Source organism: Simochromis diagramma, unplaced genomic scaffold (genome assembly GCF_900408965.1).
Source record: "Simochromis diagramma unplaced genomic scaffold, fSimDia1.1 OVJJ01000403.1, whole genome shotgun sequence".
Classification (NCBI taxonomy): Eukaryota; Metazoa; Chordata; class Actinopteri; order Cichliformes; family Cichlidae; genus Simochromis; species Simochromis diagramma.
In genome coordinates this window covers 21,840-42,091 of record NW_024386727.1, presented here as the reverse complement: position 1 = coordinate 42,091, position 20,252 = coordinate 21,840, and the positions used below count along the sequence as shown (strand labels likewise).

The window sequence follows — 20,252 nt, the reverse complement described above, 5'->3', positions numbered from 1 at the left end:
CTGTAGGACGTTTGACAGACCGATACAACACACAAGAAACATTGATATGTGCTTCACATTTTCGCAGACCCACCTAACCCTCCCTGAGTATGTTGATGTTCAACCATATATACTTTGTGTGATAGCAAGTGTGTGATTGTAGCGGTCAGGTATTTAAAATCTAAAGTCCAGGTAGAAGTCTCCTAAATGTATTCATAAGATGATGTTACTGGGAAATGTAGACGTCTGAGGTAGAATGGGTGCATTTCAAAGCCTTTTCAAAATGCACATGTGCCATCATTCAAATGTCAACAAGCTATAAACTTGCAAAATGCAAAGCTGCCAGAAAACAGGACAGGTCCACAGCCGAAATGTCTGCAGCGATGAAAAGGATGCACCCACGCTCATCACACACACGTCCTCGGCTGCCCCGCAAACCCCTTCCTCCTCCTCTATCTCTTTCTTCACTTCATTACTCATCTTTCAATAATTCGGTTTTAATTTGTTCCATTTTAGCCTTAATGTTGTGTAATTCGGTGGTTATTATCCAGGAAAGATCCACTTGGGAAACCTTTTTACTGTAGACTACAATCTACTTCGAACCAGCATAATTACATTAATTCTGATTTCAACAAGACAAGGCAGTCTCTGATAGCTGCTGAGTGTGGGGATTTAAATAATTCCTGTTCAGTGATCTTACATATTTAATTTCTTCCTTCCTCTGTGGTTCTTTAACATTGAAAGAATAAGTTTAACAGTTTCCAACGCTGTTTATGAGATTTAAGCTTTTTATGCAGCATTTTTTTTTCCTCTCTTCTCCGTCTCTCCCACTGTGTGTCTCTTCCTCCCCCCTCCATGCTTCCCCCTAGGACAGCTTGTTGGTCTTGCGGTCAGACAAGAACGTAACGCTGAATGCCAGAAACGAACAAGGCCTGCTAACTGGTCAGCTCACAGTGGGTGAGTTTCCACTTCCTCCTTTGTGTACCTCTACACTACTACTGCTGGTGCCATTTCCATCCTAAAACTATAAATTGCTGCTTGCCTCACCTGCAAGGAAACACCTGCTGTGGAATGACTGTCTGCAATGTAGCCTACAAGTAGTTTCAGTTTTTACAGTGCTGTGCAAAGGTCTTGAGCCACCCCTCATTTCATTATATGTTGCTGTTTGCCATTTTTGACTTTCTTGCCATTTTAAACTTGTGCAAACGTTGACCAGGCTTTTTAAAGGTTTTTAAAATATTTTCCTTGGAGATTGGCTGCTTTTTCACTTATTTTCTGTTTTCCAATTTAAAATTGTATATTCAAGCACTTTATCACCAGCAGGCTGTCGCAAAAAGGCTTTTCATCATGTGTATTTATGAAAATTATGATTATGAGAACACATTTTGACAAGCATAAAATTTTGTTTGGAAACCCTACCTTCAAAAACTATCTTTAGTAGAAGAACAGTATCTGAAAGTTATGTTCTTAACAAAAGGAAAAAACTCCTGACAGACACCTGAGAGACTGAGAGATTAGGCCACAGGTTCGACTCGAACCTTTGCTGCTCCATTTCATCCACAAGGCATATGGGCGCTTGCTCAACCAGTAACCTAAACGGGTGCCAAAGAAGCCATTCTTAAGGAAGCAAAACAAGGAGAAAAGGCTGAGTTCTGCCAAATTACAAAAGAACTGGAAAACAAACACGCGATTAGATTTTGATCCAACATGTAATACAATCTGGAAAGCTTCTGATTGGCAACTCAATTCATTTTTCAGCATGACAATGATCCAAAACACACTGCCAATGCAGTAAAAGAATACCTGGATAGAAATAAACACACAGTGGTATGCTGTCCATCATGGATTGGCCTCCCCAGATCCTAGAGCTTCACATTATTGAAGCAGTTTGGGATCAACTCGACAGAGAACAGAACAAAAAGCAGCCAACATCCAAAGAAGCCTGGAAAACTGTTCCTGAAGACTATTTAAATGACAAGAAAGCTGCCTAACAGTTCAGGCTGTGTTGAAGAATCACATTTTTATACCAGATATTGACTTTCAAGCTTGTTAGAATTGTAGAATCTCTGTTTTTGACTTATGAATGTTTTTCTAGTAAAATATATGAAGAAATAAGATGCACTTCCAGACTTTTGCACAGCATTGTATTCCTCTCTCTTTGTACAACTTATTATTGAAAAAAACTGGTCTTGGATTAATCTGGCCACAGCTGTATAAATTACCAGATCAATACCATTTGTTGATGACTTCATTTAAGATTAGCACAACAATTTATCTTGAAGTTCTCTTTAATGCTTCTACATCTTATTCGAGTAGTTTTTTTTTCCAGACGCTAGCCTTTGATGCTCTTATTGAAAGAGCAATAGTTTCATCTCTTTATCATCAGGTTCAGCCATCAGTCAGACTAAATTACCAAAGTCATTTACATGATTAATCACCACTAGAAAGCAAATGACCTGCTTATTAACATTAATAGCTATTGATCTTAGCCAGCATAAGTAGAGAGTTGATGGTGATTTGACAAGACTGTTGATATGACACGTTTTGGTCACGCTTGACCTTCCTCTGAAAATTACGCCTGCTTTTGTGGGTACTGCGTTTCGTCTGAAATGAGATGAAACTCAGCGAGAATAATTAAATTCCCCAGCCGTCGCAGGGCATGGATTAATGGCAGAGAGAGGAGAAGAGAGCAAGAAAAGGAGACGAATTTTGTGCATGCACATCTGGAAAAACACCAAAGTCTGGAGAACAGGAATTAATATTCCTCACCAGCGGAACAGATTACTGATTTGTCTTCATTCATCAGAGAAGCATGGCTGATCCAGCTTTGTTAGGAGCCTTTCATTTGCAAAGCAAGCACTCCACAAAGTATTTCAGATTGCTAATAGTCTTACATGCACAAACATACTGTAGCTTCCCGGAGCAGATTTAAAAGACCAGAGTCGCATAAGTCAACCTTTATTTGACAGCGCTATTTTCAAAAAGTGAAAGTTGTTACCACTGCAGACTAATAAAACTTTTGAGGTGGAAATTTTTCTAATCATAACTAAAATGTATAGTTAGATCTAGAAACATTCATAAAATACTGGAAAATGCAGTAGAGGTAAATGAATACAAATAGGCTGAATTGTTCCTTTGCCGTTAAATTGAGTGCACTCAGCAACGTTTACCGAAGGTTTTCAATGGAAACTTGAGTATGTACGTCTCTCTTGCAGGTCCTGAGGCTGTGGAAGCCCAGTGTCAGAGGCTGGAGGTGCGAAGCAGAGACGGGGGCACACTTCTGTTCACTGCCGACGAGGAGGAGGTCATCATGGCAGCAGAAAAGTTCACAGTCACAGGTAAAACGGTGCTGGAGTCTCACTCAGTTGTCTTTGGATATCTTAAATAAACTGTGATCAGTGGTGTATTGTCTAAAACTAAAAGGGCAGATTTGAATCTTAAGTTTTTGTACTGTAGGTTTTCCCGGAGTATATTAGAAGTCCAGCACATTAATGAGTAAGGCATAAGTAAGACTTTAATCCACAATATGTCAACACAAGTAATATACACTATCTGGTGATTTCATTTGGTACACCCGTTTGGCTGCTTGTTTGTCAGTTATCTAATCAGCCATGGCAGCAATGCATTTGGGCATGCAGTCAGATGACTTTGAACGTGGCGTGATTGATCTACTAGGATTTTCCCTCTAAAACATCTCTAGAGTTTGCAAAGACGGGTCCAAAAAAACAGAAAATATCCCATGAGCAGCTGTTCTCTGGGTGCTTTGTTGATGCCAGAGGTCAGACTGCTTCATGCTAATTGGAAGGCAACAGAAACTCCAATAATCACTCGTTACAACCAAGGTATGCAGAAGAGCATCTCTGAATGCAAATATACAGCAGCAGAAGACCACACTGGGTGACACTCTCAGCTCCAAGCAGGAAACTGAGGCTACAGGTGACACAGGCTGACCAAAATTGGATATTGGTCACCTGGTTGGTGAGTCTTTTTCCTGCCACATTTTGATGTTAGGGTCAGAATTTGGTGTAAACAACATGAAAGCATGAACGAGTTGCCTCCAATGGTCTTCTGGTTTTACACATTTGCTTGGCAAGTAAAAAGGCAGCAGAGCTAATCACACAGCCAGTGCCGGGCTTAGCTGTTCTAAGGATTTTAATGATTGAAAGACTGCAGCAGGAGGTTTATGTGGACAATAAGTGCCCATTGCCTGCAGTCTGTTCACTTGTTTTTTCTTCTCTTTTAAATGGTGATATAATGTAATTGAATCATGCCAGTCACTGAAAAATATGGATTTAGTTTCTATGTTTAAATCGTTACCAAAAAAGTATTTTGTGGAACATAATATAAAGCTGCACTGAACACGATCTGGGATTTGTTTTATCCGCAGGCTCGGAAGGAGCCGTGTTCGGACATTCAGTGGAGACTCCCCTGATCCAGGCGAGGGCTTCTGAAGACCTGAAGTAAGTTCATATTCAGTGACTTTACTGAAATTCATTAAAGCTTAATGTCATCCGTTCATGTCCTGTTAAATTAAAATTAAGATCTTTAAATAATGATGATAGATGTTCTGTGGCATTTCAAAGTCAATGACTGTGCTTAAAAAAAACACATGTGGCAGGAGCCATTATTCACCAATATCATTATCTCGAGCACTCTCTTGTACTCAAGCGTCTCCTGGTCGCCTTGTTATGATACAAATGTAAAAGAAGATTTGACCAGTTTTACAGCCGAGGGTTGAGCTAATTTGTTAGTTATTCTCTGGCAGGCAGGATTTGATTAAAGCACTAAGAGAGCTCGGAGAGAAGGGGGTAAGGTTGAGCTACGTGTTGGAGTCCTATACTCCCTCGTGCATGTGATCCTCACTGCACTCTGCCTGAGGCTCTGAGCCCTGCGTCGGTCCATTAACGAGCTATAACGAGTGTGGTTTGTTGTCCACCTTACTGGTCCTGAAAGGAGGGCTGGGATCAAAGTTGGCAGAAAAAGCGGTGTTCTGGCAGCTAATTCCCCCAGAGTGAGAGGAATACTGATGAGTTTCACTTTAAAGCGAGTGCGCACACACAGGACTCACACAGACACACACAGGCTCAGCTCAGGAGCGACCATCTGCAATGTGGTCAAAGTCTTAATGAGAGGAAACCGAACAGGAGACGGTCGACACACAGAAACGGCAACATGACTTAAGCTGGGCTCTGATTTTCTTCTGTTTAAAAGCATATTCGATCAAAGATATTTAATTTATCAAAGGTTGATTCTGTTTGGGTTTAATTTAAAGATTTCCAAATTGAATTTCCTAAAATCCACGATGCCGTCTGACTGTGGACGACTGTCTTCCCTCACTGGTGAATTACTGAAGTATTTCCAAGCAAACAGATGTACAAACTGTACTGTGAGGACTAAATAAAGACTCCTTTTATATAAACCTAATTTTCTTTCCAAATGTCTTATGAAAGATTTTTATTTTTTTATTTTTTTATGTTGAGTCAAACGGTTTTCTTAAAAAAGCGAAATGAAGGAAACATAATCCTGTGAGTTATTTATGACATCACTTGAAGCCTAATAACATTCTGTCTGTTTACTGAATAAGTGGGTTGTGGGCAAAGCAACATTGCTGTTGACGCAAAATAAATATAAAAGTTAATTTATTTTATTTTATTTTATTATAATTCACAGAAATCTTCAGAGGATATCCTGGGGGACCTGCTTCCTCTTTAGTTATTGCAAGCTATTAAAATAATCATTAAACAAGCTTTTTAATCAGATTTTTTCAAATTTAAATCTACAACCAAATGTATTTTTACCTGCAAATTAGCAAAATCACAATTTTTATCTCTTAGTTGCAGTCATGAAAAAAAAATGCAGGACTCTTTTCTTGTGAAAAACTTAAGCAGACCCTTAATGCTTCCATGGTAGTTAAGAAGTCACAGCAAGGTAATTCTAATCAAATATACTTGCTTAATTGATCATCAGCAAGTGTGAGCACCTCAATGAAAGCAAAGGTTTTGGCATTTTGCTGGTCTGGAGCATTTAACTGTGCGTTAACACAATGCCACTATCTTCTCAGGAGTGGAAGTGCCAGCAAATTCACACCAAGTTCAAACTATGCTCAGAGAAACTACCGAAAACCCAAGAGCTTTACTCAGACTGTACAGGCCTCAGTTATCATGTTAAATGATAAAGATCATGACAGTAAAATAAGAAAAACAATAACAAGCATGGCTTGTGAAGAGAAAGAATATATCAGTATGGGCTATGTTTTAAAGTGGCATCTGAACACAAGACTTCTTCAGAGAGATGAGACCAAAGTGATGTTTGGTTATAACGTGCAGCACCAAATTTGGAGAAAACGTAACACTTCATACCAGCTGTAAAGCACGGTGGTGGATGGGATGAAGACTTGGGTTTGTTTTGCAGCCACAGGCACTGGATATCTTGCACTGGCTGAGTCGACCATGAACCCCTCTGAGTACCAAAGTGTTCTGAAGTCCAATGTGAGGACATCTGTCCAACAGATAAACTTTGACTGGACCCCTGCAACATCCTCATGCTTTTCTTTTTTAGCAGATTTGTCGCTGTGCTTTGGATCATTGTCCTATTGCATGACCCAATTTCAGCCAAAGTCCAGACTTCAACTGAAACTGAAATAATGTTGGGTAGCTGCATAAAGCTGTGCATAAATGAAAGCCCGTAAACATCAATGAACTGAAGCAACATTGTAAAGAAGAGATGCGTAAAATTCATCCACAAGAATGTGAGAAGTTGATGTATAGATGCTGAAAACGATTACTTAAACTTATTGCTGCCAAACTTGGTTCTGCAACCAAGTGATTCATGGGGTGTTCTCAGTTTTTCAGAGATTCCTGTGAAAACTTTCTTGTCCACATGAGTGTAAATGACCAAGATTCAGATTAAAGAGTAAAAGTCTCTTGCACATTTTAAATTCAGTATGTCAGTGGTTACATTTTTTAAATACTAAACTAGGCTTTACAGTAGAAATTGGATGAAGTGGAACGTTTAATATTTTGTCCACAAAAAAATAAAATTGTAATCTTAACCTTGAATTAGTGATTTAGAAACTACTTTCCTTTGTCCATTAGATGTGTTTTTTTCCAGCAATGAGCGGTTAAAGCAGCCATGTTTTGAGTCTGTGAAAGCGTGACTGTTTCCTAAAATAACCCAACTCTCATACCGTGCCAGCAAAACTCCATCCCCACAATCGCAAAGCAGAGACTTTTCATGATATAGCCAAACAGTAAACTGTGAGCTGGAACAGCCTTGATTACACACGTAGATCTAATAAAGTAGTCAGTAAGGTGACATCATCTTCAGAAAACACTGTCACTAAAGTAAAATATATACTTAGAGTTTTACTTTAATGCCCAATATAGCTCATTCAACAATCTGATTATTTATCCAAAGAAAACATTTTTTCCCACATCTCCAGTATTTCTTTTAAAAGTGGCATTTGCCTTGTTCAGCATTGTTTATGTATGCAGCTCTGGGCCTTTCCGTAAATGCTAATGAGGCTCTTCCCTCCCGCCACCTCGCTGAAATCATGACAAGTTAAGCCCTCCTTGCAAATCGTGTGTCACCTGTGCAGTAAGCCCCTCCGGATGATAAGGACACAGCTTGGCTTGCGTCCACGTCACCTTTCTTTCCCCGTTTAAAGAAACATCACTCTCTTTGTGATGCGTTTTATTTCCCTGAAAGCCAGCGGTAATCTGGGAGATGAACAGAGCAGAGTCAAATCAAAGAAAGCCACATGAGAACTCCTTCCTCTTTGAAGCACCTGTTCTTCTCCTGGAGTTTACCCGTGTATGCTGGCACTCAAGTCTGTCTTTGTTTGTTATGATCATTGCCTTTTGTGATTTAATTTCTTATTATGTGTGACTTTTACTGCTGGACAAGTGCAAATGACTTAGCCAGAGTGGCTTCCAGCATCTTTTGCGTTGGCAGCCTATTTAAGCGTGAGACAACTGAGATGTACAAGTTTAAACTGGAATAAGAGAACTGGAAATCTGAATTTGTAAATCTATAATATGTATATTTGTTGATGTAGATGCAGACCTAGCAGGAGAACTACATCCTTCCAAACTACAATCAAGAGCAGGAATAAAATTGCGGTGACGTAGTTTCACATACTGGAAAGATTGTGCTTACTTTTCTTCATCTGCTGAGTCATCTGCTTTTTCTTAATTTGTTTTATTGGCTGGTTCTTAGTCTATGTGAGAATATCACCTGATAGACTTTTGTGACACAGCTTCAAGTGAATTTGTGGGGACAATCTGAAAGCCTTTCGTGCTTGGGACTCTGTCCTGCTGGGGAATTTCAATGCTCACATGGTAAACAACTGTGTGACCGTTGGAAGGAACAGCCTCACAAAATAATAGTGTTTTTGTATTTGTTTTGCTTTCATGGTAATCACTTTTTCTCCATTAGTGCACTTGGCAACAGGACATCCTAAGTCAGAACTTGATGATTGATTTTATAATCATATCATCAGACCTTATCTGTTGGACACTAAGGTAAAGAGTGGAGCAAAGCTTTCAACTAGACCAGCATCGCGGAGCATGACGTCCGAGCGGCACTGAGGAGAGTGAACACAAGGAAAGCGGCGGGGCCAGACGGCATCACCGGCCGTCTGCTGCGCTGCTGTGCTGACCAGCTAGCAGGTGTGTTCACTTACATCTTCAACGAGTCCCTGGCGAAGTCTGTGGTCCCCACATGCTTCAAAAGATCCACCATCATCCCTGTGCCCAAGAACAGCAAACCCTCATCCCTGAACGATTACCGGCCAGTTGCACTGACCTCGGTAGTAATGAAGGTGTTTGAGAGGCTGCTGAAGAACATCATCTCCTCCTCCATCCCAGACACCACAGATCCGCTGCAGTTCGCCTACAGATCCAACAGATCCACAGAGGATGCCATCGCCCACGTCCTACACACCACTCTCAGCCATGTGGACAAGAAACAGGGTAACTATGTGCGAATGCTGTTTGTTGATTACAGTTCAGCGTTTAACACAATAGTGCCCTGCAGACTGTTCACAAAGCTGAGGGATCTGGGACTTAACAGCCGTCTGTGTGCATGGGTGTTGGACTTCCTCACTGGCAGAACTCAGGTGGTGAGGGTGGGCAGGTGCTTCTCCAACAGCATCACCATCAACACAGGAGCACCTCAGGGATGTGTCCTCTCGCCACTGCTCTACTCCCTCTACACTTCAGACTGTGTGGCCACCCATGGCTCCAACACCATTGTGAAGTTTGCTGACGACACAGTGGTGTTGGGTGCCATCTCCAACAACGATGAGACGGCCTACATGGATGAAGTGAAGAATCTGGCATCGTGGTGCCAGGACAACCACCTCCAGCTGAACGTCAGCAAGACCAAGGAGCTGGTGGTGGACTTCAGAAGGGGTCAGCACAGAGACTACAAGCCCATCATCATCAATGGAGCTCCAGTGGAGAGGGTGCAGTCCTTCAAGTATCTTGGTGTCCACATTTCCTCAGACCTGGCATGTCTGCCCACATTCAGGTCCAGACCAAAAAGGCTAGGCAGCGCCTGTATCACCTACGACAACTGAGGAAGTTCAGGGTCTCTCCAAAGATCCTCAGGATTTTCTATACAGGCGCTGTGGAGAGCATCCTCACACAGAACATGACATCGTGGTTTGGGAACAGCTGTGTGAAGGACCAAAAAGCTCTCCAGAGAGTGATCCGTACAGCAGAACGCTGCTGCAGGATTGCTCTCCCCCCGCTTCAGGACACCTACACCAGGAGATGCCGGACTAGAGCAGCGCAGATACTGAAGGACCCGTCCCATCCTGGCAACAAACTGTTCCAACTTCTGCAATCTGGTAGAAGGTTCCGCATCATCCGGGCAAGGACAGAGAGACTCAAGAGGAGCTTCTATCCCCAAGCCATCCGTGCCCTAAACACACACACCCGCCCTCTCACATCATCTATAATTGACTGAGTCAGGACTCTTCCAGACACTAAACCAAGGCACAATGTACATTTCAAATTCCTTTAATTTTAAATATGTTTATATTGTCTATCCTGTAAAATAGTCAGATGTCTATTCACATTAATGTACAGAATTCACCTGCTTGCTGCTACTACTGCACATTCACCCAATGTGTGTATATATATATATATATAATGTTCTTCCTCTACACCCCCCCCCCCCCCCCCCCCCCAATTTTTTGCACATGTCGAGGAGCGTGTCAGGCTACATTTCACTGTGTGTTATACTTGTATAACTATGCATGTGACAAATAAAGAACCTTGAACCTTGAACTAATCAAAACCAGGTGGTGAGAGGGTGCTCACCTATCAGAGGCCCTGATCTACAAGATCTTCAGTTCCCACCTCCAGCACAGCTTTGACAGCATTCTGAGGGAGACTGAGTGGACCAGACCAGGCACCAGAACACCAGTGGGTTGGTGCCTGGTCTGGTGGTAACCCCAAACCAGATATTGGACACCAGAGGGCAGCTGTCAAGTTGAAGAAGTAGTCCTATTGAGCTTGATTTCACAGGCAGCCGACAAGTCAGGCCAACAGGCCAAGTGGATTGCAACCACAGCAATAGCTGAAGTCAAAATATGGATGTTGGAGGAGTTCGGTAAGCAAGACTTTCGGTCGTCCTTAAGGCAATTCTTGGAAACTGTTGGCTGATTCAGGAAGCAGGAATATCACACTGTGTAATCCTGACTCTATACTGTGCACAGTCAGGATGCAGTACCGCCTGACTGCAGCTGAGGATATTTTAAGTCACACTGATATCCCTTATGTAGCAGGAGCAGAATTTGGGGGTGGTGGGTTGACTTGCTCATCATTGTCGTGTTAAAAAGCTGGGTTTTGTAAGGCTGTTTTGGTTAACACACTTGTGCAGTATCATGTGGAAGTTGGGGACAGAGCCAATGGATTGGGAGACTAGGGTGTTGGTCCCATCTTATATGCCAAGCTGCTGGGGAAGAGAGTCCTTTTTTTTTTTTTTTTTTTTAAATCAAAGTTACGATTCAAGAGGGGCAATGTGGTTTTGATTCTGGTCGTGGAACACTGGACGAGCTTTTTAATCGTCTCGAGGTTACCTAATATGCACAGAAGTTTGCCCAATGAGTCTACGTGTGTTTTGTGGGCTTAAGATTTGGCATTTGACCGAGTCCCTCAGGACTTCCTGTATGCAAAGGCTGTCTCTTACCCCCTCCCAAATGAGTTTTGTCTTTCAGGAAGGGGTAAGAGACCTTGATAAGCAGAATGAGCATTATATTAAAGATGAAAAACACAGACCAGGGGTGTTAAATTCACTCTTGTTTATGGGTAATGTATAAACAAAGCTGCATAATAACCTGACTTTCTAGAACTACAGGTATATTGTAAAAACAGTGAACAAACAATTTATAAAGTTGTGATGAACATCTGAGATTCTCACTAATAATAATTGTAGTAATATTTAGCAATATTGATTACCACATGTGCACTGCATATTTCACCGAATCTGCAAAAGCAAAAAACCTTGACAGGTAACGTTGAACAACAGAAGTATTTCACTTTTTATGATTCAAACAACTTGTTGAAACTGATTTTCTGAGACCGACTATTTTCTTCACAGTAACACTGACATCACCTCATGTCAGATATTAATGACTTCACTGCAATTTCCACACTTTCCACCGCACTCTAGGGGGCTGAATTGGTCCATTTGGTGGGATGGTTCTAGCCCCGGTCCTCATGTTTGATGAAAACAGAAAAAGTCATTCTGAAGTAATTTCAGCCACAAATATCAAAAGACAAAATTAAATTCTTAATTTCTGAATACTTTGACAACACTGCTCTCTGCATAAGAATCTAACTAATTACTTAATCACGCTATTGTTTATGCTTTAGTCTCCTGTGTAATGAATGCTGTGACAGCAATGTGCAAGGTTTACAACTGAGTAGAGTGTTTGGTCCTCTGCTTCGTCACCTGCTAACTAAAAGGTATGCTTGCGTGCTGCGACTTGTGGATAATTGCACTTGTGCTGACAAAGAAGAGAACTCTTGATGTTAGGTCTGTAAAACGAGGGGAGTGCAGTTATGAAGCGGATCTGGTCCTGCTGGAGAGGTGCCAGTTTGTCATCTCTTGCTCTCAGCTCACAGCTTCATTACCTTTAGACATAGCTGTTTTCAGACTCCGATCAGCTCCCTCGCCCCACAGTAATTTCTTTAGTTCAGTTCCACTCGTAAAATGCGCCCCCGAGACAGAGTTTGAGACAAAACGAGAGAGATAATTGCTGTAAACTTCGCTCCGACTCTCTACCTAACTGCCCTCTTAGCTTGATGATAAGGAGCAGCTTGCTTGTAGCCCACAATTATAGGCTTAAATATTAAAATGTTTCTGTCAATTACATAATGACATAATTTCACATCTCATTCTGAAGGATGGTGCTCTGATTCCTAATGCGAATGTCCCAAATCCATCAGGAGAGGCAAAGGAAGCTGTGTGATACTGCTGTGATATTATCCTGGTGTAGCTGCGATACTTCTGTCATCTAGTTTGCATACACTTAGGGAGACTTCATCTATTCTTTTTGACATCTCTTGACAACAGATGGTAGATTCACTTCTAATCAATGTGACACAAAGTCTCCAGGTCTCAATTGTATCAAGAACGAACATACTCAGTTTTTTGGGGGGGTTTTTGCTGGCTATAAACTGCTGCTTGAACCCACACAGGAATCTGCAGTGAGACAAGTCTGACATTAAGCAGCAAAGGCAGGACAGACAGGATTTGAAGGCTCTCTGGGTTCTTACAGTGCAGACATCACATGATGAATCAGGCCCAGAATCAGAGAGCTGAAAAATTGTTTTTCATTTCGTTTTCTCTGTAACTTTCTGCTACTAGAGCTCTCCTCTGCAATGCGGCCAGCTGCACGTCTGTCTACAGTTTATCTAAGCAGCTCTGAGGACAGTCTGTGCTCTAGCCGTGTCCACACATGACTGACATGTTCATTAAAGAGATAAAAACTCTTCTTGTTCCCACTTAGCTCTGGTCGGACTCTACTACTGCTACCAGTTAGGGAGCACAGAGTTACTACAGAAGTGTGCACATGTTCGTTTCCTCTTATTTTGACTGCAGCAGTGAAATATTGTTTCTTGGTTATTGCAATGGTCTTGTAGACCAGATGAAGAATGTTTGGACTGCTGATAACATTACTTACAGATATATTGGAAATAATTGGTGTAAACCTTGTTAGGGATACTGATTCACTGTCGTACTTGCTTCTCCATGTGTCTTCATAAGTAAAGACATGGACAAGTGTGTGGAGCTTTTGGGATATCTATTATCGTGCCCCCTTCCTAAAGGTCCAGACTCCATCAAATCTCAGCATACGGTTAGGTCCTTAAGTATTTGGACAGCTACACAATTGGCCTCTGTACACCACCACATTGTATTTAAAGTCAAACAGACAATATGTAACTGAAGTGCAGAATCTCAGCTTTTATGTTATTTATAACAAAAGTACTCCATTAGCTGTGGCTCAAATGTAATTGGACATCATTTTAAATGTAAGGATTGCTGAGATGCTTTGCCAGGCTTTCAATGAGAACACCTTCACTTCGTGCATGTTTGTGCGTCTCTACTTTTGGCCGTTGAAGAACATCCCATTTGTTTTCTTTGAGAAGTTCTTGGGTTGCTTTCGCATTACGCTTTGGGTGATGTGCAGATTATTTTGGCTGAATCTGAGCAGAGAGTAGAGCCGTGTACACTTCACAGTTCATCCTCCTGTCAGCAGTCACATCATCAATAAACACTCGTGGCCTGGTTTCACTGGAAGCCTTACATGCCCATACATTAACTTTGCCTCTGGATCACGAGCAGTTTCTCTCCTTCTCTATACTTTTCTCTGTCTATCATTCTGGTACAAGTAAACCTTGGTTTTGTCTCTCAAAAGATTTTCTTCAGGCATGTGCAGGCTCTTTTAGATGTTTTCTGGTGAAATGTAAATGCCCTTCTCATCGTTTAGTGCAACGAGCTGGTTTGCACCTTGTTGTAAACGCCTTGTAATTGCGTTGAGTTGAAGCTGTCTGCAGTTTACATATTTCGATTGGTCTGAAAGATTTCTGATACTACAGCGTCTGACCTGTGTCATATTTTCTGTGTATTTGAACAGTTTGAGCCATTTCAAAGTATTTGTTCCATCCTCTTTGTCTCCCCTATGGGAGATTACTAAAGGGCGGGTTGATAAGACAGGAAATGTTTGCTCATGAGCAGTCGGTGGATGACGTGTCCATAATATCACATTTCTGGGGTTGGTGGTGGCGTCGACCACTGGTGATTGGCAGAGATGGTGTCTCTTCATGACTCATGTTTGGTTTAAGTTTGGGTGGGTTCTATATTTTACTCGCCTGACAGGAGATTGTGACCTGAGGAACAATTAGGTTGATTTTATTTTTGTACTGCAAAAACCATTCATGTCCTGCCTCTTTTGTTGTGCCATTTTAGATTGCATCTGAAAGAGTTCACTAGGAGTTCAAGTAATGTCTGTGCATGCATGGCTTTTACCTTAAAGATGAGAGTTCTAATAGTGTATCTAAAGGGGCCCTTTTAAATGTTTCTGATCAGCTGCTAATATGAAGCTTTCCATGCTGATGAATATGTGTCCTTCCATTGTGGCATAGTTTAAATTCTGTCCATGTTTTATATTTTTCATACTCCATCCTAGGTTTTTGTGGCCACAAGCCTGAATATAGCTTTCATATTTATGGTGGGGAAAACAGTAGCATATTACCTTTTTTTCATTCTGCACCCATCACATTACTGTTTAGTGGTGTGCTGTAGTAGTTTTGGAAAGTTTTTCTTTTGCTGTGTAATGTTTGAGATAGTTTTTGGGTACTGCCACACATTCACCACAGCCAGTTATTGAACTTGTGCTAAAAGGGAAACTGATAAAGCTGGTAGTATATAAAGCCCAGTGGATCCCTGTGATAGTGACATATAAAAATAAATTAGTCTTTCACCCCCCAAGCAAACATGCTAGATATGCACTATTTAAACAATTCTCTTTCTCTTTGGTATCACCTTTTTGGTCATCAGCACATCCTACAGCTATTTTCCTCCAAAGCTCTGTGATACGGTGACCTTTATGTGGACGTAAAGGTCAGCTTGAATACACCACAAAAGGTTGGTCAGGTTTCCCAGAGAGCGGGAGAGCCTGTCATAAACAGCCTTTACGACTGCAAATACCAGATAAGTTATCACTTGTGACGGCTTTACGTTTCAAAGCCCTGAAATATGGTGGATGCGTCAACCTCTTTTAACTGACGCCCTCATCAGTCAGCCTAATGATCGTAACGTTTTGGGGAATTGTGACATTTTAAGAAAAACTCATTTAATGTTTTATCACATTTTCCCATTCTTCTGCAAAGGCAGAAGACAGTTTACCAACTTTGTAAAAAAAAAAAATGTTGAACTAATTTAAAAAATGTTTGATGAAAAGCTGGGTCTCTGTATTTTTACCTAAGTCTTTCAAAATGTGGTTACAATCTGTGACACGGTAGAGAAATTTAACTGCTGATTTGGTAAATTTGAGAAGCAGAACACAAACAACTCAGTCAAAAACGTTAAATGCAGACTGTACGCACTCACTGACCTTGCTTCTAGTACTGGGTTAGAGCCCCATTGTAGACTTCAGAACTGCCTCAGTTCTTTGTGGCACAGATTCAAGAAGGTTCTGGATCATTCCCCAAAGATTTTGGTCCATATTGACACGATAGCATCACGCAGTTGAAGAAAAGGTGCTGTTTTTTTTTTTTTTTTTTACAATCTAAGCATAGTGAACTCATTTTCGTGTTCAAGAAACCAGTTTGAGATGATTTGAGCTTTGTGACATGGTGCGCTATCCTACTGGAAGCAGGCATCAGAAGATGGTACACTGCAGTCATAAAGGGGGATGGACATGGTCAGCAACAATACTCAGGTAGTCTGTGGTGTTTAGACTTTGGTCAGTTAGTACTGAGGAGCTCAGAGTTTGCCAAGGAATTATCCCCAACACCATTACACCACCAGCCTGAATCACTGATTCAAGGGGCACTAACTCCACTGGGGTGGCTCTAGCTCAGGAGGTAGCGCAGATCACCTGCTAATCGGAAGGTTGATGGTTCAATTTGTCTGCATGCCAAATATCCTTGGGCAAGATACTAACACCAAGTTGCTCTTCGATGCATCGATTGGAGTATGAATGAGTATAGGTGTTATATAGAAAGAGCTTAGAAGAAAAGTGCTTGTGTGAACGGTGTAAAGCGCTTTGAGTGCTCAGAAAGCGTAGAAAAGCACTATACAGTGGCTTGCAAAAGTATTCAGCCCCCTTGAACTTTTCCACATTTTGTCACATTACAGCCACAAACATGAATCAATTTTATTGGAATTCCATGTGAAAGACCAATACAAAGTGGTGTACACGTGAGAAGTGGAACGAAAATCATACATGATTCCAAACATTTTTTACAAATAAATAACTGCAAAGTGGGGTGTGCGTAATTATTCAGCCCCCTGAGTCAATACTTTGTAGAACCACCTTTTGCTGCAGTTACAGCTGCCAGTCTTTTAGGGTATGTCTCTACCAGCTTTGCACATCTAGAGACTGAAATCCTTGCCCATTCTTCTTTGCAAAACAGCTCCAGCTCAGTCAGATTAGATGGACAGTGTTTGTGAACAGCAGTTTTCAGATCTTGCGACAGATTCTCGATTGGATTTAGACACCAGACAGGTCAGGGATAAAGTTATTGAGAAATTTAAAGCAGGCTAAGGCTACAAAAAGATTTCCCAAGCCTTGAACATCCCACAGAGCACTGTTCAAGCGATCATTCAGAAATGGAAGGAGTCTGGCACAACTGTAAACCTACCAAGACAAGGCCGTCCACCTAAACTCACAGGCCGAACAAGGAGAGCGCTGATCAGAAATGCAGCCAAGAGGCCCATGGTGACTCTGGACGAGCTGCAGAGATCTACAGCTCAGGTGGGGGAATCTGTCCATAGGACAACTATTAGTCGTGCACTGCACAAAGTTGGCCTTTATGGAAGAGTGGCAAGAAGAAAGCCAATGTTAACAGAAAACCATAAGAAGTCCCGTTTGCAGTTTGCCGCAAGCCATGTGGGGGACACGGCAAACATGTGGAAGAAGGTGCTCTGGTCAGATGAGACCAAAATGGAACTTTTTGGCCAAAATGCAAAACGCTATGTGTGGCAGAAAACTAACACTGCACATCATTCTGAACACACCATCCCCACTGTCAAATATGGTGGTGGCAGCATCATGCTCTGGGGGTGCTTCTCTTCAGCAGGGACAGGGAACTGGTCAGAGTTGATGGGAAGATGGATGGAGCCAAATACAGGGCAATCTTGGAAGAAAACCTCTTGGAGTCTGCAAAAGACTTGAGACTGGGGCGGAGGTTCACCTTCCAGCAGAACAACGACCCTAAACATGAAGCCAGGGCAACAATCACCTTTCTTCCCCATTCTAGTGCTCAGTTTGAATTTCAGCAGGTACTCTACATCATGTCTACATGCCTGAATGCTTTGGCTTGCTGCCATGTGACTTGCTGATTAATTATTTGCATTAACAAGCAGCTGAACAGGTCTACCTAACAAATTGGCCAGCGAGTGTGTAGTGTGCTAGATTTAGCTTAAAGGCCATTTTCATCTGCACCCCCTGAGCGACAACTTCTAGTGATTCACAGCTTACTAAGAAAAACAGATAACTACTGTGGTAAATTAGAACCTGGCATTTAAAAGCACAAACACAATAAAACAGTTCACAAAAAAGCATAAAATTCAACAAAATAACAAAACTAGAAGACAAAACAAACCCCCCCACGCACAAAAAAACAACCATCAGAAAAACAATGGTCCTTTCTATCATCAGCAAAGCAAAAAAAAAAAAAGGAAATTAAACATTTTATCAATGCCAGAAAATTCAAACCATGAGTGCTGATGCTGGCCCAAATGTTAGTGTCGCGCAACTCAATCAACCTTTTAACATGTGGAACTTATTAAACTCACACACGGCTCTTTTCCATTCACTATATTTAATACAGTTATCAGGGATATTGGATTTAAATGAATCTAATGTTACACATGTAATGCATGTATGTCGTTAGTGATTGCTGGGTTTATTTATTTATTTATTACACCAGTCAGTCTCAGGCAGAGTGAAGTGTGACTTCACGCTGCTGCGTTAGCCTCACAAAGGCCATACATGATAATGGAAGGAGTCTGAGACGGTTATAAAACCGAAGAGACATTTTTAACTTAATTCATTTAATGCTTTTCTTTCTTCTGGACTGTGCCTGAAACAAGCACTCATGGAAATTGAGCACTTTGTCTTTTGGCAGAAGCGCCTGCTCTGCTGTGTGTGTGCGTGTGTGTGTGTGTGCGCTCAGTGGGTGATGACAGAACTGCTTTGAATGGAGTGAAAATATCACAGGCTCATGCATTACATATCACAGATTTCTTACGGCACGGCTCAGTGGACGGTGTTTTAAATGGATCTTTTAATGACTGCCCTGTCCATAGAGAATCAGCAGACTCTTAACAAATAATTATTGGGGGGTTTGAGAGGACAGATGGGATTTTGAGTGCTGCCACTGGAGATGAATGAGGTTTTTTTGTCGTTTTGGGTTTGTTTGTTTTTACACAATAAAAAATTTGAAATTAGTACTTAAAATTACATTCTTGCCTTTTTTCTGTAATAAGCCGTTATTTGCATTCACAAAACCAACAACATGAAGGGTTTGAGATTAAAATTGAATTGGAAAACATAATATGCAAACAAACATGTCATAACACTGTATGCTGAAGCGTGGCGTATCTGCTCACTGAACAGCTTTCATGGAGAAAACAATAGATGGGTATTAAAAGAAAAGCCACTCTATCTTCTTTATTCCTTCACGTCTAGAGCACAAACAATCCCGGGTCAAAGGCACGTTTTCACAGATCCCCTTCAGACTGTATCTACTGACAGGCTTTTCAAATGCAGATGAAATTCGTTTGCTCGTCTTTCTTCGCACCCTTATTTCCACTAGTGCATAATCCAAAATATGTGTCACTTTCAGAGCGTATGGAGATTTAAGCGATTTAAAGGCAGCTCCTTAAAGTCTTCCATTTAAAATTCATTGAAAACAGATTTGAGAGAGATGTGCGCGTGGGGGGGCGGAATCAATTTGAAACGGTTATGAGTTATGAAAACAAATTCCACATTGATTGGCTCTCACACTTATCTTTCCCTGTGTAAACAAATAGTCCACAGGAGGAAAATGCAAATTGCATTAGCCTCAGCGTGGCTGAAGGTCAACATCAGCTGATACAATTATGGGCTGTTTAGGACAGCCATACTGCTTTGGAATAATGAAAGCAGCTATTTAAACATGAACAGCAGCTTTAATATTCCTCCGGTAGGGAAGCAGTTGGTACGGCAAACCCCAAGCTGCACTTACTCAGACAGAAATATCAGTGCGCTTTCTTTCCTTCTTTCTTGTTAAATTTGAGACATTTTGACTCAAATTTGAAATCCTTGGATTTGTTATGAAAACAAAGACGATTCGCGTCATTAATCTGGCCTAAACACGGAGAGATGTATAAAATATGAACTGAATAACAATCAGCGTAACCTTGAATGAATTTTGTATCCTTAGCTATTAAATCCAACTGAAAGGCAACGTTTTAATAATGCAAACATGCTGAAAGTATAAGCAGAATAAATCAATGAGCTCATCCGCTGCCTCACTGAGCTGCTAATGTTTTTTTTGTCAGGCTCGAGTCTCCCACACGAACCCTGACCATGGAGGCTCCCAGAGGGGTGGAAGTGAGTGCCGCTGAAGGGTCGCTGAAGGTCAGCGGTCGCAAGGATCTACGGCTAGAGTCCACTGAAGGAGAGGTGAGGAGCATTCGTTTCTATATATGTATATCTATATATTTGTTTTAAATATTCTACCACAAGGCATGTGATATGAAACAATCAAATGTGACTGAGTAGTTTTAGCTTTAACACAGGAGGAAATAAGAGACTGTAAATATAGTCTTTCCATTTTCACAGACTTAATTTATGATTAAAGAAACAATGAAAGATCTTTAACCCTCCTCTCGTGTTAGGGTCGGCACCGACCCATTTTAAATTTCAAATGCATAAAAAAATCACAGACATTTGTTTATTGTATCAAGGCTTTTTGACTTTGTCAGGAACCTCTATTTCTACAAAATAAAACAAAAAAAAATATTTTCACTAAATTATAAAATGC

At 41.2% G+C, this 20,252-nt stretch overlaps 1 protein-coding gene across 1 annotated transcript; it reads left to right on the top strand.

Annotated features, from left to right (window-relative positions):
• Window positions 1-808: 808 nt before the first annotated feature.
• Window positions 809-20,004, top strand: LOC120716268 (zeta-sarcoglycan-like). Its single transcript, XM_040007355.1, has 4 exons — window positions 809-936; window positions 3,195-3,317; window positions 4,367-4,439; window positions 19,768-20,004. Exons 2-4 carry the CDS (start codon window positions 3,290-3,292, stop codon window positions 19,937-19,939), a joined length of 273 nt encoding a protein of 90 aa, XP_039863289.1. The 5' UTR covers window positions 809-936; window positions 3,195-3,289; the 3' UTR covers window positions 19,940-20,004.
• The last annotated feature ends 248 nt before the right edge of the window (window positions 20,005-20,252 follow it).